The 20,622-nt window shown below is 58.2% G+C and overlaps 1 protein-coding gene and 2 long non-coding RNA genes across 3 annotated transcripts in view; 1 reads left to right on the top strand and 2 right to left on the bottom strand.

The window, feature by feature from the left end:
* ARHGAP27 (Rho GTPase activating protein 27) overlaps positions 1-17,287 on the top strand; it is a 31,301-nt gene extending 14,014 nt beyond the window's left edge. Inside the window, 16 exon segments of the mRNA XM_077853606.1 lie at positions 8,083-8,514; positions 9,136-9,318; positions 9,550-9,630; positions 9,702-9,785; positions 10,141-10,208; positions 10,531-10,621; positions 11,124-11,228; positions 13,274-13,372; positions 14,281-14,386; positions 14,541-14,648; positions 14,719-14,817; positions 14,965-15,042; positions 15,137-15,271; positions 15,408-15,464; positions 15,467-15,512; positions 15,638-17,287. Coding sequence (XP_077709732.1) covers positions 8,083-8,514; positions 9,136-9,318; positions 9,550-9,630; positions 9,702-9,785; positions 10,141-10,208; positions 10,531-10,621; positions 11,124-11,228; positions 13,274-13,372; positions 14,281-14,386; positions 14,541-14,648; positions 14,719-14,817; positions 14,965-15,042; positions 15,137-15,271; positions 15,408-15,464; positions 15,467-15,512; positions 15,638-15,815 — 1,950 coding nt within the window. The 3' untranslated portion in view covers positions 15,816-17,287.
* LOC144286751 (uncharacterized) lies at positions 11,773-14,402 on the bottom strand. Its single transcript, XR_013354703.1, has 2 exons — positions 14,079-14,402; positions 11,773-13,988 (listed from the first exon to the last, which is right to left on the bottom strand). It is a non-coding gene; the product is annotated as an uncharacterized LOC144286751 (long non-coding RNA).
* LOC144286752 (uncharacterized) lies at positions 14,461-19,269 on the bottom strand. The gene is made up of 3 exons (XR_013354704.1): positions 19,135-19,269; positions 18,274-18,499; positions 14,461-15,279 (listed from the first exon to the last, which is right to left on the bottom strand). It is a non-coding gene; the product is annotated as an uncharacterized LOC144286752 (long non-coding RNA).
* Positions 19,270-20,622: the final 1,353 nt, after the last annotated feature.

The raw sequence follows: 20,622 nt of genomic DNA, 5'->3' as shown, positions 1-20,622 counted from the left end.
AACATGCAAAGAAGTGAAAAGAATATTATAATTAATATAATTATACCTATTACTTAGATTTAACAATTCTTGTCAAGTTAGTTCTCTCTCTTTTTTTCTTTTTGCTGAGAAATAATAAATTCCAGAATTTATCCTATCTCATCCCTTAAAAACTCAGCCTGTATGTCTTTTTTTAACAAGGTTTTATTTATTTATTTATTTATTTATTTATTTATTTATTTATTTATTTGAGAGATGTTGAGTGAGTGAGAGAGAGAACATGAGCAAGGGGGGAAAGAGACAGAAGGAGAAGTAGGCTCCCTGCTGAGCAGGGAGCCCTATGCGCCCCGGGGATTCCAGGATCATGACCTGGGCCAAAGGCAGACGCTTAACCAACTGAGCTTCTGAGGTGCCCCAGCCTGTATGTCTTAAAAATGTTTTTTTTCCATAACCACAATACTATACCCATTATTATATCTAACAAAATTAATATTAGTTCCTTCATATCAGCTAAGATCCAGGCCATAGTCAAATGTCCCTCATTGTCCTAAAACAAATCTCTCACAGTCAGTTTGTTCGAACCAGAATCAGCTCAAGGACCATGCATCTCATTTGTCACTTAAATCTCTCTTGCTGTTTCCCTCCCTCTTCTCCTGCCTGGACAGGGACCAGAGTGGTTGCCCCATAGGACATCTATTCTAGATTTGAATTTCTGCTTCCTTGTGGTGGGGTTGCCATGTTCCCCTAGCCCCTGTGTTACCTGGGGACTGATAGGTCCGAAAGGCTTAGGCTGGTCCCCAGCCTCGGGGACTCTAGATCTCTGCTTGAACAACCAAGATGGGGCACCCGGGTGGTTCAGTGGTTGAGCGGCTGCCTTTTGCTTGGGTCATGATCCCAGAGTCCTGGGATCAAGTCCCACATTGGGCTCCCTGCAGGGAGCCCGCTTCTCCCTCTGTCTGTGTCTCTGCCTCTCTCTCTGTCTCTCGTGAATAAATAAAATCTTAAAAAAAAAGAAAAAAACAAAAACAAGATGATGCCAAGATGGGAAGGAGGAGAGGAGGAAGGTGAACTTGGTTTCTGGGATATGCAGCTTGTAGGGTGTACCAAGGACCCCCAGGACTCCACTCAGGTTTTTGCTCCTGGAGATGGTCTTGCAGGTAGTTAAGCTAACAGATCCGGCTGGGCTTCCCCGGGACAGGAGAGTGAGAAGCAAATGGGAGACCCAGTATCAAGGAGTTAAGCGGAGGAAGAGGAGCATGGCTCACAGCCCAGGAGGCACCAGAGGGTGAGGAGGGAGAGGCCTGTAAGGACTAAGTCCTGAGGAGAGTCAGACCCTCCAAGGACCACTGCTGTCATCAAAGGAGTTGTAGGACCCCCGGGCAGTGGGCTGGACGTCAGAAGCAGGACGGCAGACACACACACACACCTTCAACAGGTGGGCTCCGGAAAGGAGGCAGGATGAGCTGGGTCCAGGAGCACACATTTTCTTTTTAAGATGGAGAGACCTGGAATTTGTTGCCACGCCAAAGGGCCTGCAGCCATCAAGTGGGAGGGTTAGTGAGAGGTTTGTGGAGAGGCAGCTTCTGAGCAAGAGGCAGTGGGATCCTCAGGGGCCCATATTCGGGAGGCCCTCTTGGACGGGGGAACCTGGTCCCTCCAGTGGGGAAGTGAGGAGGTGCGGTGGGTACAGGTGCAGACACATTTGGAGGGACAGGCCCCTGTCACATCTCTCTCCCTCGGTTGGCTCACGATGACAGCCTTTGCCAGCCAGCAGTTTCCTTGACAGACGGTTTCTGATTCCTCCTGGGCATCAGCCAGCCTTATCCAGAGCACAGAGCATGTGAGTGGCAAAGGGGCTCCACCCCCCACCCCACCTACCCTGAGGAGCAGGCCAAGCACACAGTCCCATGAGGTCACCAAGAGGCTGAGGGCAGAGTCCAGAGCCGAGGGCACTCAATCGAAACCCAGAACCAAAAAAACGGAAGTGTCACCCCGCTTTCTTTCCCACGTCCCTGAGTGTAGAGTGTAGGGTGTAGGATCCCGGGGGCGGCTTGACGCCTCCACAGAAGCCAGCCCTGGGAGCGGGGAGAGAATGACAGCACCATTCTATGGATAAAGAAACAGAGGCGCAGAGATTCAAGGGGCTGCCCAGGGAGAAGCTAGGGCACCAGCGACACAAGAAGCCATTTCTCTGAATCCTGCGTCATTCTCCCCGCCCCCCTTTAATCAAATGATGATGCCTCTGCTCTAAGCCCCACAGAGGAACCTGACCTCGGGCTACTGTGTTCGTCTTCGCAGGCTACAGGCCGAGCAGTAAGGTTACACTGAGCCTCACCTGGGCTTTAGTACAAAACGAGGGGTCTGAGCCCCGGCCCAAACCTGTTACACCAGACTCTGGGGACAGCTCCAGGCGTGGTTCCCTCCGTTCTGAGGGGACCCCCAGTTCCCCCACTGCACATCAGTGGACTTGTGGCTCAGGGCTGGGGGTGGGTACAGTGAGGCCCGGACTCCGTCCTGGAGATGGCGTGCTCAGGGAAGGGAAGGACGCCAGCTCTGGGCACCCTGCAAGGCTCCCTGAGGCAAAGATCACAACCCACCCTCCACTCTCCCTCCGCTCAGCTCTGGAGGCACTGAAGTCAGCAAAGGAGGTCCCGACCCCGCGGCAGCCCCCCTGAGCCAGTCTCTGGGCTCCAGTCACTGGTTTGCAGGCATTTCTTTTGCCTCTGGCTTCAGAGAGCTGATAGGATTTTTCTGGTTGCCACAAGCCTCCTGTGAGGGTTTTGGGGAGAAGGGGTGAGGACAGAGCAGCCGGCTTGTTCTGTCCCCTCCTCCACCGTGTGCCTCTAGAGGGCCAGGCCAGGCGTGAAGATGCGGTTGAGGGAGGAGGACACCACTGGGGAGCTGCTGTGGTCACGCCTCCTCTTGCTGAGGGGAAGCCTAGACTGGAAGCCTGAGGAACCAAGCTCCTTGACCAAGAAGAGCAGGCCAGAGCTGTGTGGGTTTGGCTCAGCCCCTGTGGTGGGGGGCCAGAGCCCCCTGGGAAGACCCCAGGCCTGGGGGGCCCAGCTTCTTACAGAGGAGGAACAGCACGTGGGCTGCCTTTTCGGTGGTCCCAGTCTCCTGTACTGTCACTCTTGGTTCCTGCCACAGGAAGACCCTGCTCCCTAGTTCTCCAGCGGGGCAGTGCTGAGGGCTCAGGTCCCCACACCCATGTCCTCTCTCTCCTTCCCCAGCTCCTGCCTGCTGCCAGCTCAGAGTTTCTGGCCTTTCCCATCTTCTGGGCCTGGCTCCATCTCTCCTGGTGACCTATTTTGCGTGTGGCCCATGTCCCCCAGGGCGGGGGCAGTGGGATGTGTCATGTGTGTGACAAGTGGGAGGACCCCAGGCCTCTCTGCCCTCAGTGTTCCAGGCTTCTGAGTCCCACCTGGGATGGGAGGGGAGCAATACAGGAGCTTGGAGAGCAGAGTAGGGCATGAATCCCTGGCTTGTTCTGGATGCGGTCTGCCCAAAGGGCCCACACTCCAAATCTACACCACGCCTGGCTCTCCTTGGGTGTCCCTGCCCTGGGCCCACAGTGGGTGCAGGGAAGGAGTGGTCTGGGGGGGCATGGGCAGGGGAGGAAGTAAGACCAGGGCTGGGGACAGGAGGGTTACTGGAATGGAAGAGCAGGAGACAATGGGTCTGGGATCCTGGTGGAAGGTGGGGTCAGAGCCTGAAGCAGGAGAGAGAACAGGCCCAGGGGAAGCTCTTGGTTGTGGGGTTGTGGAGAGGCTAGTCCCTGTCCCCTTCTCCGGGTCCTTAGAGAGTGGGGACGCAGGCATACTTGTGCACGTATTAGACACCCAGGCGAGGGTGCATGCGTGCATCTTGGAGAGCGAACCGGGAGGGGACAGGCTCAGGCAGTCAGGCGAGTGGACTGTGGTGTGGTCAGAATCCCTCCTGTCCTCTGTGAGGCTGCAGAACTCCAGACACTGACTCCGTCTGATGCCACAGCTGCCCAGACCCCTTCCTCTTTGACACGTTGCGCCCCCGCCCCGGCACCCCACACACAAGCTTCCTCTTCCCCATCGCCCTGGGCACTGGGGGAGTTGAGGGCCACTCCGTGTCCTGTCTACGCCAGCCTGGGGCCCCAGCACCCAACTGCCCCCTCTGCCCTCTCCCAGCTGTCTGGCCTCCCCTCCCCCAACCTCGGTTTGGCGCCATCCTGCTCCCTGGCTGTATCTGCCCTGGGATTCAGACCTTGCCGGTGACCAGAGTATGGAGTAGGAAGGCCGGCGCTTCCCTGGACACATAGAAACACCCCCGACCTAAGACCCCCCCCACTTCACCCCACCCCCCTCCCCCCACAGCAGGCAGCCTCTGTCTCAGGCAGCACTTCCGCAGCCCTGACAGGAAATGGGCTGGAGGCTCAGCCTCCCGCCATCTCAAAGCCACTTCTTGTTTCCTTGTTGCCTTGTGCCAGCCCTGGGGTTGTGCCCCTTGGCTCCACCCCTAAAGCCTGCCCAGGGCTTCGTCCCAGCAGCTCTGAGGGGACAGGATGGTGGACATGATTGCCAGGCTGACCAGGAGGCGGAGTCAGGCCCTGCGGGGACAGGTAGGGGGCCGTGGCATTTGGGGGCAAGCTCAGCCTCTGGTGGGGACGGCCGAGGGCTCTGGATCAAGGTGCCACTAGTGGGCCTCTGTTCTCTGGCCCTCTCAGGGGCTGGCTGAGCGGAGCTTCGGAGCAGGACATCTCTCAGACTTCGGGGACTCCTCCCTGCTTTCCTCTTCCCTTTGCCAAGGCCTTCGCCTGCCTGGGAGGGGCTGCAGGGGGACCCTGAGAGATGGTGATCAGCGCAGGGGCAGAGGCAGGCCTGCCACCTGCTTGTGGGCAAGGGGAGGGCTGCGGGGCTGGGCAGCTGGGCGTGGTGAGAGCCAGAGCCCCTCTTGCCGCTGAGGTAGGAGACCACTTCCCCTTTCCTACTGTTGTCCCCCGTGTCTCTGTTGTGATTGGGATCTGGGCCCCGAGAGCTGTTGGTGCCTAGTCAGGGCCCCACTGATGGGCTGTCACTGGGTGTTGCCTGGACCTCCAGGAGTCGTGGGCAGGGTGGCAGACCCTGCTCTAACCTGCACGAGCTTCCCCTTGAAGGCCAGAGGGCACAGGGGGACTGGCCCTGCCTGGCTTCCAGTCTGATCCTGGCTTTATCCTAGCACTGGAGGGGCTCTACAGGGAGAAAGTTCTAGAGTTTGAAGGGGCCTCAGGGCCGCTGCGTGTGGTCCAGCTCCCACCACAGGGCTGTAGCATCACTGACAGGGGGTTGGACTTTGCCTGCTCACGTCCAGTGAAAGCCCCTTCCTACCTCCTGAAGCAGCCTGTGTCTCTGGGGCAGCCCCTCCCAGGGGCCCTGCCCTGCCCCCATTTGGCCTCTGGTCTGCAGCCTGGAGCCCCACAGTGCGATTCTGCATCTTCTCTTCCTCTGACAGCCCCCTCATGCTGAGAGCCTAAACATCCAGCTCCTAGGTCTCACCTCTGTACCCACTAGGGCTACTTCGTGTGAGATCCCCATCACCCTGGCCAGCCTGGGACTCCCCATGGACTCACAGCCAAGACTAGCAGCCTGCAGGTGGAAATCCCCGCTCCATAGAGCCTGGCTCCTTCCTCAGCTCATCTATGCCCCACATGACCTCCCAGCCCCTGTCCCAAGGAGGGGAAGGTGCCTGCCTCAGCAGGTCCAGCTGGGGCAGGTGGGAGATGTGTCTGGTCACCCACCTTCCTCTGTCCACTGCCTCCATCCTGGTCTCCCAAAGAGACTCCTGTGCTGAACCCCCACTCCCAGGAAGTCCTTGTCCAAAGCTAACTTGAGTCTCCTGTGGTGTCAGGTGTGTTTGTTTGTTGTTTGCTGCTGAAATGTGGCTTGGAATCGGCTTTTGTACTCAAGCAATAAGTACTTTTGGTGGATTGGATGTGTGCTTCAGGGCATTGGGCCAGCAGCTAGAGGGCAACTGGGGTCAAGTACATCATCCTGGGTCCCCTGCTCAAAAACAAAACCCCATCTTTGGGGTCAGAGGAGGTAGGCAGATGAGTGGACAACCCAAGGCGGAATGCTGCCGGCCTGAACAGAGGGATGAACAGCATGTCCGTGCGCCAGACGTCTCTCCTGAGGGAGAAGGCCTCTCCCGGAGGCTTGGAGCAGAGCACCAGCAGAGGAGCAGGATCTGGGTAGGCAGGTATGAGAGCAGAGAGTTCCAGGCTGAAGGACCCACTGGAGCAAAGGTGCAGAGATAGGAGGTGGCTTTGTGTTTGCGGGAGGGTCCATGGGCCGGTGTGGGTGGAATATGGGATGGCTGCGGTGGACAGAGAGAAAGGAGAAGTGGGGTGGGGGGTTCTGTCTCAGCCACACAAGCGCTTGCAGGGTGAGGGAGAGGAGTGAGGATCTGGTGTATCCAGCTCCTCCTGTTCCCTCCATGCCTGGGACCTGCCCCTGATGATCTAAAACTGTACCACTGCTTTTCTGACACTTTGTCTCCTGCTAGCAGTAACTACCACGGACAACGTGCTGTGCTGTGCATTTCACTTCTCACCCTGCTCATCTCCCTCCCTGCTCCCTGACCATTTACACAGGCTGCCCAGTAGGGATGTGAGTCCCTTTGTTCACTGCTGCGTTCCCCAGTGCCTAGAACAGTGCGTGCACCGGACAGGTGAATCTTTGTGGGACAAATGAGTGTGTTTTTAGGCGCCTTCCTAAGGCCCAGGGAGATGCCACCTTGACATGACCGGCTTCCCCTCTTGGGAAGTTTACAGCTTAGTGAAGGCATCACAGGCAGTTCTGTGATTAAAAAAGGCGGGGCGGGGGGGAGGGTGATTGTACAAAATTTTGAGAAAAGTTTAAAGAATAAATAAATAAATAAATACCCCATCCCCATAACTATACTGCCCAGAGGAGATAACTATCTCTGTTAGCATTTTGGAGGGTTTCTAAAAACACAGATTTGAAACTATATACTTGCTCCCCATGTCGAAGTCTGCATTTCCCCCGTAGCATTAGATCATCCTAGAAACAGTCTTAATCTTCTGGTGCTCTTCTGCTGCCTGGGGTTTAAGAGTGTCCTTATCTATCCCTCTGGCCAGCTGAGGGTGCTAGGCGATGGTGGGCACGCCAGAGGAATCTCAGGAAAGGTCTTGACCCTGACACCTGAGCTGAGTCCTGAAGAAGGAATTGGAGTGGGCCAGGTGAAAAAAGGGGTGGGGATGGGCCTAGGCACTCTGAAGGATCCAGGCCCATAAAAGATATACAGCAGGGAGGGTGGAGCCTCCAGCAGCCCCAGGCTACTAGAGCATAAAGTTCAAGGCAGGGGGCCAGGAATGGCAGGAAATAAAGTAGACAGAGAGGCGACAGGCCCCTCCGGTGCCCTGTTAAAGGCGTAGACTTTGCCCCGCAGGCCGCAAGGAGCAGTGGGGTGTTGAGCATGACCAGAGGTATGTTGTGTGTGGCCGGACCCTCCAGCCCACCTCGCTTTCCTTTGGAGGGCACGAGGGGCTCCTCTTTCCTAGCTCCTCCTTCCTTCCTCCCATCTGGCTTGCCTCTCTCCCTTCTCTGCAGTTGATCCTGAGGTCTGCAAAAACCACATTCAGGAAGTTTCAGTCCCAGATCAGAGGTGGTACGGATTCCAGTCCCAGAGATTTCAGGGACAGGAAGGAAGGAGGGGTGGGGGCTGTAGAGTGCAGCAGGGCCCTGCCCCTCTGTGACCTGAATGGGGAGGAAAAGGAATGGGGCCCAGGCCATGTCTCTATTCCTGCCCAACCTCTGATTGGCCCCCTGGAGTGCACAGTGAGTGCGCAGCTGGGAGAACTCAAGATATCGATATTTTATTATTGCTAATAAATAATGTAAGTGCCCTACGCATCTGGGACATTTCATATTTGACAATGCCCCTTCACGAATATTTCCTCATTCTCTCTTCACTACAATTTCCGGAGCGGGCAGGGCAGACATTGTGCAGCGGCGGGACTGAAGCAGGGGGTACTCCAACTTGCCCAAGGTCGCCCAGGTGGGAAGTGGCTGGGTCGGGACTGGGTGACCCCGGAGCTGCCCTGACGGTCACGCCTCCTTCCTGCTCCCACAGGTGGACGACCCCCCGGAGCCCGTGTACGAGAACGTCGAGAGGCAGCCCCTGCCCACGTCACCCGGCACCGCCTCGGTCCCCCGCCCCCCCGCATGGGAGACGCACAGGGACGCGGGCAGCGGGCGCCGCTACTACTACAACCCAGACACGGGCGTGACCACCTGGGAGTCGCCCTTCGAGGCCTCTGAGGGCGCCGCCAGCCCAGCCACCTCTCCGGCCTCGGTGGGCAGCCGCGAGAGCCTCGAGACAGACTGGGGCCAGTATTGGGATGAGGAGAGCCGCAGGGTGTTCTTCTACAACCCGCTGACGGGCGAGGCCGTCTGGGAGGACGAGCCGGAGGACGAGCCCGAGGACGAGCCCGAGGACGAGCCCGAGGACGCGCTGGAGGACATGCAGCCAGGCCTGAGCCCACTGGACCCCGGGGACCGCAGGGTGAGGGGGCGGGGCCTGGCCCGGGTGGGCGGAGTGACTGAGGCTTCAGGCCCCGCCTCCTGCCCCGCCCCGGGAATGAGGGTGAGGGGCGGGGCCTGGCCGGGGGGGGCGGGGTGACTGAGGCCTCGGACCCCGCCTCCTGCCCCCGCCCCCCGGGAATGAGGGAGAGGGGCGGGGCCGGGGAAGGGTTGGGGGGGGGGCGGGGTGACTGAGGCCTCGGACCCCGCCTCCTGCCCCTCCCCGGGAATGAGGGTGAGGGGCGGGGCCTGGCCGGGGGGGCGGGGTGACTGAGGCCTCGGACCCCGCCTCCTGCCCCCGCCCCCCGGGAATGAGGGAGAGGGGCGGGGCCGGGCCGGGGGGGGGGGGGGTTGGAGGGGGGGCGGGGTGACTGAGGCCTCAGACCCCGCCTCCTGCCCCCGCCCCCCGGGAATGAGGGTGAGGCGCGGGGCGGGGGGGGGGAGGGGTGCGGGGGGTGCGGGGTGACTCAGGCCTCAGGCCCCGCCTCCTGCACCCCGCAGTCCCCTGGACTGCTATAGAGGGGCGTGGCCTGGTATGAAAGGGCAGGGCCCAGGGTCCCTACTGGCTCGGAGAGCGTCTGACTCTGTCTCCTGCTCCTTGCAGCCCCCTACCCCTGAAACGGACTACCCCGAGTCGCTGACCAGTTACCCCGAGGAGGACTACTCCCCCGTGGGCTCTTTGAGTGAGCCTCGGCCCACCTCTCCGTTGGCCGCGCCCCCGGGCTGGTCTTGCCATGTGAGCCCCGAGGGCCAGACACTCTACACCAACCACTACACCCAAGAGCAGGTATGGGCAGCGGGCAGATGTGCCCGGACAGCCCCCCGGTCACTCCTCCACCTCGTCCTCACTAGTAGTTCCAGTAGTTCCCCTTAACACCATAAACCGCAGCTCCTGGGCCGGTAGCCTGCACCTGACCCTCCAAACTCCTTGGGGCTGAATTGGGCTCTGGTACAGGGGGAAACTTTGCCTGCCTCCCATGAGGTGGGCTGAGAGCCCTGACCATCCTTCTTCCCACAGTGGGTGCGGTTGGAGGACCAACATGGGAAGCCCTACTTCTACAACCCAGAAGACACCTCAGTTCAGTGGGAGCTGCCCCAGGTAACCAGCTGGGATAGGGAGAGCCTTGGGGAGAGAGGAGGGGATTATAGATGACGTCTCTCTCTCCTCAGGTTCCTGTCCCTGCCCCTCGAAGCATCTGCAGATCCAACCAGGACAGTGAGACCCCAGCCCAGGCCAGCCCCCCTGAGGAGAAGGTAAGGGAAGGAGCTCGTAGGCCTTGGCAGGACCCCCACAGAAGACACAGGGGCTTCCTGAAGGCTGTGGGGGCCGGGACAGACTTGGGCATGTCTCCCCCACAGGCCCCAGCGACTAGCCTGGGCCTGGGTCTGGGTCATCCCCCACCCCCCAGGGATGCGTGAGGTTGGGAACTGGGAGAAAATCTCTCCTCCTGGGCTGAGAACTGGCACCCCACCTGCACCAGCGGCAAGGAGGGTTCAGTGGTGACTCAGGCCCAGCCTGTAAGGAGTTGCTGGCTGTGGAGGAGACTAGCCTCTGCCCCCTTGTGGCCCAGCCCCTTAACTGCCTCCTCTTTCCCCTTGGCTTTCTAAGATCAAGACTCTGGACAAGGCCGGTGTGCTTCATCGCACCAAGACGGTGGACAAGGGGAAGCGGCTCCGGTAAGAGGCGGCTGCACCCAGACCACGGCAGAGTGGGCCTTAACGATGACATTTACCGAGCCCCTCCCGGCTCTTGTTAATCCTTATAGCAGCTTGCTAAGAAGTCGCATGAGGACACTGAGGCACCTAGAGATAGTAACTTGCCCAGGGTCCCTTGGCTACCAAGTGTTAGAATTGGGAGTCCAGCCCTCACCGTTGGATGGCCCAAGTTGAGCTGTGTTCTTAAGCTCTGTGCCCTGCTCCTGGGGGTGGAAGGGGGCCTCAGCTCAGGGCCAAATGCAAGCTCAGCCCCCCACCCCCCCACTTCCCTACCTCCACCTAGGAAGAAGCACTGGAGTGCCTCCTGGACGGTGCTGGAGGGTGGCGTCCTGACATTCTTCAAGGACTCGAAGGCCTCAGCTGCAGGCGGCCTGGTAAGGCCCAGGCTCCCAGGGTAGGGACACTGCCTGCCCCCCACCTCCAGCCCCATCTGCTCCTGACTCGTGTAGCTCTTTACTTGATCTGGCTTGTCAGAGGCTAGGTCTGCAATAGTGGATCATGAGTGACAAGGGAGCCGGGCCTTGGCAGGGGGTGATGACAGTGGATTCAGCCCATGACAAGCGCTTCCAGCCACCCTGGGCATGGGGAGCGGTCCTTGAGGGTGGCCACTCCAGCCTGGGAGGCAGGCGGACTGGGGACTGGGGCCCCTGCTCCCCGGGACAAGGGCTGTGCCTTTCCCTTTTCCTCTCCTGGGTGGGCAGGCAGCAAAGGACCTGCGAGCCCAGGACCGCTGGGTTCCAGGAACCCTTGGGTGCCCCTTCCCCATTCTGGCCCTTGAGCCAAGGGAGCCTGGTGGATTGGAGGCAGGGGCTGTGGCAGGCCTGTCTGAACTGCGGGCTCCCTGTAACTCTGCTTCCCCCAATGCTTCTCCCACAGAGGCAGCCTCCCAAGCTCTCTACCCCTGAGTACACAGTGGAGTTGAGGGGGGCCTCTCTCTCCTGGGCCCCCAAAGAGAAATCTAGCAGGAAGAATGTGCTGGAGGTGAGTGGTATGGGTTGGGAGGAGAGGGGGCTTACTGGTAGCTTGAGGTCCTCACTAGGCCAGCCCCAAGAAGGGGAACCTGGGGAAAGTGGGACTGGAATTCTCAGGACTGAAAGCCAAAGTTGTGCCCACCTTGGGGATCTGTCCACAGTGTTTCTGGCATCATGGATCTGCAGTTCCCTCTCCAGGAACCCAGTTTACTAGTTCTTGGCCTTGGAGGGTAGTGAGGAGTAGTGTCTGGCAGGGCAGCCCTCATCCTAGACAGGAGACCCCCTGTCCCCCTGCTACTCACTTTGACAGGTTGGATACCTGCTCTGGCCGGTCAGAACCCAGCTTCCAACTGGACTGGGTTCTCAGTGAAGAAGCTAGGTCCCTAGTTTCCCAGGCTCCCTTAGCAGGAATACAGGGGCCAGGTGGAATCCCAACCAGGACCCTCCTGGTGCCACCACCCTCCACTCTCCACGTGTTGTCTTGTTTTAAATTACCATCACCTCAGTCCCCAGAAGTTCGGGGGAAGCTCACAACAACAACAACAACAAAAACATAAGGTAAGCTGTTTAAGAATGAGAAGCCAGGACGAGGCACAAGTTCCAGCAAGCAGCGTGGACAGGGATTGGGGGCAGATGATGTACAGATGCTGGGTTGTTGCTGAAAAAAAATTGTTCAGCTTTCCTGGTACCCAAAGTGAAAAGAGAAGGGGGATCAGTTACATGGCTCTTATTATGGGGCTGGAGGAGGGACTTTGCCAAATTCTGAGCAAAACCAAAGCTTTTCCTAACCCTTAGCTCTTGAAGCAATTTTTATGTACAGCTCCAGTCTAGTTTAGTAAGGGACCCTCGGAGCTGCTTCAACGGCATAACCAGTCAATTCGTCTCAGAAAAAGCAATTCCACAATGCGCTTGAAAGGGTAGTTTTGTGAAGATTCACCAAGCTTCCTTCAGTTCTAGAACCAGCTTATCCACAGAGCAGGGCTGGAAAACCAGTTTGGTCTCATGAGCTGCTCTGATCAGTAAGTCTGGAGCCTTATCCAGGCCCAGCAGGGTCAAGTGCTGTGATCCATTAGCAATGGTTGTCACAGGTGTCAGATTGAAGATGGACATCACTTTTGCTAGGCGTGTCCCTTCCCTGACCTAGAGGGACATCCTTCGGCCACTGCTCTATAAATGTCATCTCTTTGTCTTGCCTTTGGAGAACGATTCTGAGTAAATGCTTATATGTTGTGTTTTCTGGCAAGAACCAGAAGGCAGATGGTACTCTTGGAAGCTACTCAAGATGTTGGAAAGGCTGAAAGTCTTGAATGGAAATGGAGGAGCCCCCTGCTTCCTGGCTGGCAGGTGGCCATCCTCCCTTCACTCAGGCAGTGGCCTGCAGGCACCTCTAGGATTTTTCTTAGGAGCCTCACAGGGGCATCTGGGTGGCTCAGTCGGTTACACATCTGACTTTGGCTCAGGTCATGGTCCCAGGGCCCTGGGATCAAGTTCCAAGTCGGGCTCCATGCTCAGTGGAGTGCTTGCTCCTCCCTCTCCCTCTGCTCCTCCTCCTCTCCCTACCCCCTCTCATGCTATCTATCTTCCTCCATCCCTATCTCAAATAAATAAATAAAATCTTAAAAAAAAAAAAAAAGAGTCCCACATTGTCTATCATGGCCAGGTTAGTTGGGCCTTGCAGATTTTCCCAGCGAGTCTTCCTAGTCACTTCAGAGCCACAGAAAACTTCAGTTTTAGTCCTCCCAAAGCTATAACTATAGGTGGCTATATAGCTTTTCCTTCTGTACAAAACTTTCAGATATGAACTGATTATGTTTTAAGAGGTCCTCAATTTGCAATCTGTAACAGATATGCTGTCACTTATTGCTTTTAATGATGCAGAATGCCTTGACCTGGGGTGAAGCCCTTGCTCTATTATGCTCTCCATTCCTGAGGGACAAGGACAGATCATCTCCACCATTTCTGTAGCTCCCCCCACGCCCACCGCCCACCACTGAGGCCTGGCCCCAGGGCAGACCCAGGGAATCAAAGATTACTGAGTGACTTGTGTCTCTCCAGCTGCAGAGCCGAGATGGCTCAGAGTACTTGATCCAGCACGACTCCGAGGCCATCATCAGCACCTGGCACAAGGCCATTAGTGAGGGCATCCAGGAGGTGGTAAGCAGAGCCTGGGGCCTCCAGGGCTGGTGGGGGGATGGGCTGGTCAGCCATTATGCAGAGCAGCTGTGCCCACTGTGGATGGGACATCAGAGTGTAAGTGGCCCTCCTTGCAGATGAGGCTCCACTTACTGGCGTATACTTACGGCTTATGGCAGATGGGCTGCTGAAGAAATAGTCTTAAGTATGCAAATCCAGCCTGTGGGGTTGGCCCTGCAGAAGGACTCTCCAGGTCCGGCTGGGGGGCACATCCTAGAGGTATGTCCCATTTCAAGGGAGGCAGGAAGAAAAGGAAATACCTGAGCAGGAGTTTCAGGCTAGAATGACAGGCTAAAACCAGAAGGTAAAAATCAAAGAGTCTACCATTTTTTAGGTTCAAAATATCCACAATAGAGATGGGACAGGCTCCCTCTGACAGCTGTTCACCTGGAAACAGCCTGGGGCTTCTTGACCCTCAATTCCCTAGGAGCCAACACTGAGTACAGAATTTGGCTGTATTACTAGAGGTAGGAATCCAGATCTCCGGTGGTGATGCTGATGCTGTTGTTGGCAGTGCTGAGGCCTCAGGTGGAACTGTAAGTTCAGAGCTAGGAGCCACATATTGAGGAATGCTGACCTAGGGAGTGTGTACAGAGGAGCTAGGAATACATGGGCCAGGAGGACCGGGATAACAAAGAGTGGGAGAGAACAGGGTGACGGTGTTCACCTGAAGGGCTCCGTGCCGCTGGGGGCGGTGAACATCCTGAGGTCCGTTGGTGGAGGTCAGGGGAGTTAACTGGAGGAGGGAATCGTGAACTCTGCCTGGGATTCGCCAGGCCGGCCGGGAGGACACGTGGGGCCCCTCGCCCCATCCTAGAAGGACCCTGGCAGGCCAGGGGCCCTGCCTCTCTGAGTCCGTGTGATTCCAGTCCGCAGACCTGCCCCCGGAGGAGGAGAGCCAGAGCAGCGGCGCGGACTTCGGGTCCAGCGAGCGCCTGGGAAGCTGGCGGGAGGACGAGGCGCGGTTGGGTGCAGGTGTGCACGGGGTGGGGGGGGGGCGGGGGTCATCTCCTGGGGGCAATGGGGGCGGGGGCGGGGTGGAGGGCATCTCTTGGGGGCGACGGGGCGGGGCACCCGGGGGTTGACCCGGCGCGGGCGAGTGACTCAGTCCCGCATTGCCCTGGCCCAGGCGCAGCCGCCGCGGAGGGCGACCTGAGCAAGGTCCGGCACAGGCTCCGCAAGTTCCTGCTGAAGCGGCCCACGCTGCAGTCGCTGCGGGAGAAGGGCTACATCAAAGGTATCGGAGGGAGCCGGAGCGCGGCGCCGGGGGCCCGGGGCGGGGCGGCGCTGACCAGCCTCTCCCCCAGACCAGGTGTTCGGCTGCCCGCTGGCCGCGCTGTGTGAGCGCGAGAGGAGCTCCGTGCCGCGCTTCGTGCAGCAGTGCATCCGCACGGTGGAGGCTCGGGGTACGCGCGGCGCCTGGACACCTCCCCGGGTGGGCGCGGGGGCGGCGGTGGGGGTGCGGGAGAACGGGAGCCCCTGAGTGGGAATCTCCGCGGGAGCTTTGGACCCACCCCCACCGAGCCCGAGGTCAGCGCCTCCCTCTGCCCCAGGGCTGGACATCGACGGCCTGTACCGCATCAGTGGAAACCTGGCCACCATCCAGAAGCTGCGCTATAAGGTGGACCACGGTGAGGCCCGGCTCCCGCCGCTAAGCCCAGGGCCTGAAGGCACCAAGGGGGCGCTGACCACCTCTTCCCACCCCCTTTCCCCCCTTTGCCGCAGATGAGCGCCTGGACCTGGACGACGGGCGTTGGGAGGACGTGCACGTGATCACCGGAGCCCTGAAGCTCTTCTTTCGAGAGCTGCCGGAGCCCCTCTTCCCCTTCTCGCACTTCCGCCAGTTCATCGCTGCCATCAGTGAGCGCCTGGGGGGGAGGGGAGGGGGGTTAGGACAGGGCCGGCCAGCCGCGGCCACCCCCTGGGCGGACCCCTCTCCCCCCACCGGGTTGCAGCCTCTCAGTTCCCCTCGCCGAGCCGACCCTCCCTTCCCCAGAGCTGCAGGACCAGGCCCAGCGCTGCCGGTGTGTGCGGGACCTGGTGCGCTCGCTGCCCGCCCCAACCACGACACGCTGCGGCTGCTCTTCCAGCACCTGTGCAGGTGAGCCTGAGAGCCAGCCGCGGGAATGGGGAGGCGGGTACTGGCGGCGCCCCACACACACACCCGCCAAAGCCCCCTCCAGCTCTGGGCCCTGACCCCCACCCTCACTCGTCTCCCCTCTGCAGGGTGATCGACCACGGCAATCAGAACCGCATGTCCGTGCAGAGCGTGGCCATAGTGTTCGGGCCCACGCTGCTGCGGCCCGAGACCGAGGAGACCAGCATGCCCATGACCATGGTGTTCCAGAACCAGGTGGTGGAACTCATCCTGCAGCGGTGCTCAGACATTTTCCCGCCGCACTGACCGCGGGCCCCTATCCCCACCCTCGGGGCTGGCGCTGCAGACCTGGGACTGAGGGCAGCGACAGTGGTCCTGCCTTAGAAGCTGGATGGTTGGAGGCCGCTTGGCCAGATTCACCGGTGAGGCCCTCGGCCTCCCACAGGTCCGCAGGCGGAAGTGTAATCTGCGCCCCTTGGTGCAGTATGGAGACCCCTGGTGGGCGTTTGCAAAATGTGATTTCCCCGCCCCCACCCCCACCCCCACTCCCACCCCCACCCTCGGCCTGTCCTATTTCGGAGCTTACTTGGGTTCTGTTCTTTATTACAGCGACACCTGCTGTGTGCGTGTGAGAATGTGTTGGGGTGAGAGTTTGTTTTTCGGGATCGTTCTATTGGAGGAGGAGCCTTGGGTGAGGGGCTTCTTGGCTTTTTCAGGCCTGCCTCCCCTCCTCCGCCCCTCCCCAGTCCCCGGTGTCAGCCCTGGGACAGCGGCCTACAGCTCCCCTGCTGCCCTGCCTTGTCTCGGGGCCAGACTCCTGCTTGACACCCTCAGTGGCTGATGGTGGACGGTTTTCACCTGCTTTCCTGTTCTGGGCAGGCCTCCGCCCTCCCTGACCCACTTGTGTTCTGTGCACCGGCTGTTCATATTAACTGTGTCCCTCACACTGGCTACGAGACATGCACCATTTCCACACGCAGTCACATTTGACAAGTGAAGAGGGTGTGGCAGCGGCAAAGTGACTTGTTCGGGGTCCTGTGGGCCACCTGACTGCCTCACAGGCTCCTCTCACAGCACAGCACAGCCTCGGGAAGGCCACCTCAGCTCTTTCAGCTACCTCCCCCCCACCCCCACCCCGCACCCCTCCACACCCCATCATGTGCTCACAGGCAGAGCAAAAGAAACTAAGGCAAATGGGTTCTGTCGGGGCCTGGGGAGATGCTGGAGGCAGACAGGAAACCTGCCCAGCTCTTCTGCTCTGCCGGGTGGGCAAGTAGCAGGAGCCCCCAGCTCTCAGCATCTCTGCTGTCAGGCTACCTGCCCGGTGCCCACCTTACCCTCGGGAGCTGGGAGAGGCCTACAGGGCTGGAAGAAGGAAGGAGCAGCTATGCCCTTTCTCTCCTCAGGCACAAACCCCTTCAGTTTCTGGGTTTTGGCCCACCTGCCCCACAAACTGTTGGTCTGTTCAACAAACAATAATAGCTAATATTTATTGACATTTGCACCCTGCCAAGCATTTCACTTGGATCATCTCATTTGTTTCTCACAGCCAATATTTATTATCTGCTCTTCTGTGCCAGGCTCAGTGCTCTGGGGTAGGGGTACTGTGAATGCAGCCTCACTGGTAGAGCCTGCGGTTGGTGGTAGGCCCAAGCCCACCGCAAATGCCAGCAGGGCCGGGACAAGAGTACAAATGGAAGCCTCACACCATACATTGCAATACTGTAAAGTTACAAATCAAGTTATAACTGTTAAATAAAATATGTTCTATTCTCCTACTCTGACAAATATACTTTCATAATGACCTAGAAGACTAAACTTCTTTGATTCTTCTGAATCCTATATGTGGGTAGGTTGGCATAAGATCTGGCTCTGCTGTCAGCCTGCCCCCTGTGGCTGGCCACCCTCAGAGCTATCCTGGCCCAAGGGAGGTCCACATACACATATGTGGACAGTCCCGTCCACTAGCACAAACTGCCACACCCCCTGCCACTTGCTGCCCCGTGGCCACCCCACATGATCCATCCTTAAGGGAAGGGGCCTGGGGCCATTGGAGCAGGGAATTCTGGGGTCTTGCATGTTAGGGGTATGGTCCAAAGGGAAGGGCCCAGGCTCCAAGGAGCCTGTGGGGAGAGGCAGACAGACAAGGTCAAGAGTAGAGCCTTCTAAAGCGGGGACTCACAGCAGGGCAAGGAGCCCTCACACCCTCCAAAAGCTACGAAAAAGCACAGGGTGCTCTGAAGGTATGCCCACTCGGAGGTCACTGTTCCTCAGGAACCTGAGATGCTTCTGCGGAAGCCCCATTTGAGCCCAGCACTAAAGAATGAAGAGGAGTCCTCAAGGTGAGGAACTAAGAGAAGGGTATCTAGTCAGAGGGAACAGCATGTTCAAAGGCTCTGCGGCAGGAAGGCTCGAGGAGAGAACAAATCTGAAAAGAACCCACATAAGCAGTGAGCGTGGGTGTGAGGTGAGGCCAGAGAGGCTGGCAGGGGACAGGGTGTGCGGGGCCTTGTGGGCCACGGTGAATGGGGACCTGTGGCAGGACAGCTGGCAGGAGGACCCTTGGGAAGGGAGGTCTTGGGAAGTGTCAGCTCCCCCGTCTGATCCTCACCCCACCCCAGGCTTCTGACCCTGCCAACGCCTTGGTCAGCAAACAATGCAGCAGCAGCCAAAGAAGTCCCAGAATCATCATGATTTGTCACCAGTTTCAGAAATCAGCCACTGCCAATGAGGAAACACTGCAAGAGATGATGTCATAACTCACCGGAAGTCACAGGGCAGATGGGTGGCAGAGCATGCCCAGAGCTTCATTTGCAGTCAGGGCCACCGGAAGTGTGGGCTCAGCCATAGATCAAGACCGAGCGCAGTGCTCAAGGAGCGCCGTTGGTGCTCACTGACTATGTTCGGAACAAATTGGCTTTTGTGTGGAAACACAAAGATGTAAAAATAGCATCTGCCCTCGTGAAGCACCAGCTGGTTGGGGAATAGACCTAAAAATAAATGCCGCAGCTGATAAGGGCTGTCGCAGAGGGCCCTGTCCCCAAGCCTGCCCCCTCTCAGCAGATGCTCCAGACCCTCCTGCAGCCTGGCATCTGCCCCTAAAGCCACCGTAGCAAAGGTCACCAGTGCCCGCCTGGTCGTGAAGTCTGGCGGACATTCCCAAACCTCACGCAAGTGGACACGTGACTCTTGTCCTGCCGTGACACGCTCTTCCTTTGCCTGTAGCATCATGGGTCTTCGCCCACCCTGTAAATGGTGATGCCCTCTGGGTGGCGGCCTCAGCCTGTTGCCCTTTCCCCTCCACCCTCCCTAAGGGCCCTCACCCATTCCATCCTGGGGACCCAGGCAGCAGGACTACGCATGGGTCACCTAAATCTCTTACCAGCCAGGACCACTCTCCTGAGTTCCAGGTGCAAGTGGCCTCCAGCTTACAGGACATCTCTGCCTGGATGGCTGCCAGACACCCTGAGTGCAACCTGCCCACAATACCCTGAAACCAGCCTATCTCCCTGTTCCCAGGCACAGAGGTTTACCAGAGTCTCCTTCCCCCTCCCCCATAGCCAGGCAGCCACCATCCTTTCCTAACTATTCCCTGATCTGCCTCCCATCCCCCTCAGTCTCTCACCTGGGTGACACGGTGGCCTCTGAATGGGCTCCTCTCTTTCCCTTTTCATCCTCCACCCAGCAGCCATCTGACTGTAGCTTCCAAGGCCATTCCAGCCCGTCTCCCACCTCTTTGCACACCAGCTGTGCCCCTGCCTATAGCTCCCAGCCACGCTGTCCCCGCCTCAATGCCCAGGGCTGCCACTCACCCTGCCTTCCTCCCTTTCACCTGCTGACTTCTCCTCCCCCTCTTCCCCCACCCTCCTGCTCCCCCTCTTCCTCCTCCTCCCCCCACTCCTCCTCCTCCTCCTCCCCTCCTCCTCCTCCTCCTCCTCCTCCTCCTCCTCGCTGCTCTCAGCTCACCACCACCCCCCCAGCTCTCAGCACACTGGCCTCCCCGCACTATAAGTGTGCTTCTACCTCCAGCTCTTCCTCACAAGGCTGTAGGCCAGCACATCTTCACCGTTCTCTTTACAGCCAAGTAAACCCCATCGTATGGAGACACACATTTCTCTCTTCATTCATTCATTGATGAACATTTGGCTTATTCCTATTTTTTTACTATTATGCATAATGTTGCTGTGACTATTTATGTACGAGGTTTTATGTGGACACACTGTCCCAGCTTCCAACACAAAATGCCATAGACTGGGCACCCTAAACAACAGAAATCATTTCTCACAGTCCTGGGGCTGGAAGTCCCAGATCAGGCCACCAGCGTGGTGGGGCTCTGGTGCAGGCTGTCTTCCTGGCCTGCAGACAGGCTGCCTTCTGGCTGAAAGAGAGAGCTCATTTCTTCCTCTTCTTTTTTTTTTTTTTTAGACTTATTTATTTTAGAAAGAGCGTGCATTGAGCGAGGGGGGAGGAGCAGAGGGAGACTCTCCAGCAGACTCCCCGCTGAGCAGGGAGCCCATCTCAGACCACCATCCCAGGACCCTGAGCCGAAACCAAGACTCTGACGCCTGACTGTCTCTTCTATAAGGACAGGAATCCCATCCTTGTGGGCCCTACCTCCCAGGGTCACCACATTGGAGTTAGGGCTTCAACATATGAATCTGGGAGACCACAAACATTCAGCCCATCCACATATGTTTTAATCCCCTGGGGTACATTCCTGCTAGTGGAATTGCTGGGTCAGACGGTCACTCTGTGCTTAAATTCGTGATGAACTGCCGAACTAGAGTCTTCTATGGTGGCCACACCATTTTACATTCTCATCAGCCACGCGTGTTTCTGTTCTCTCCCGTTTTCCGCAACCACTGTTTCAGGGATTCATTCTCCTCAAACCTCCGGCCCTGCCTGCCTCTCCCTCTCCCTCTCCCACTCCCTCTTATCCTCCTGATGACCTCACCTCTACCTCACAGAAATAATGGAAACCCTCAGCATCCCACCAGCCAAGATCGCAGCTCCCCCACCACATCCTCCCTTGCTTCCCTGCCCCTGGTACCTCAGAGCAGACATCTCTGCTAATCTTTTCCCATTTCTGGAAAGTATCTGCCACCATGGCCAC

The sequence above is a fragment of the Canis aureus genome, chromosome 16 (genome assembly GCF_053574225.1).
Source record: "Canis aureus isolate CA01 chromosome 16, VMU_Caureus_v.1.0, whole genome shotgun sequence".
Lineage (NCBI taxonomy): Eukaryota > Metazoa > Chordata > Mammalia > Carnivora > Canidae > Canis > Canis aureus.
The sequence above is the reverse complement of the archived record's forward strand: the minus strand, read 5'-3'. Positions and strand labels throughout refer to the sequence as shown.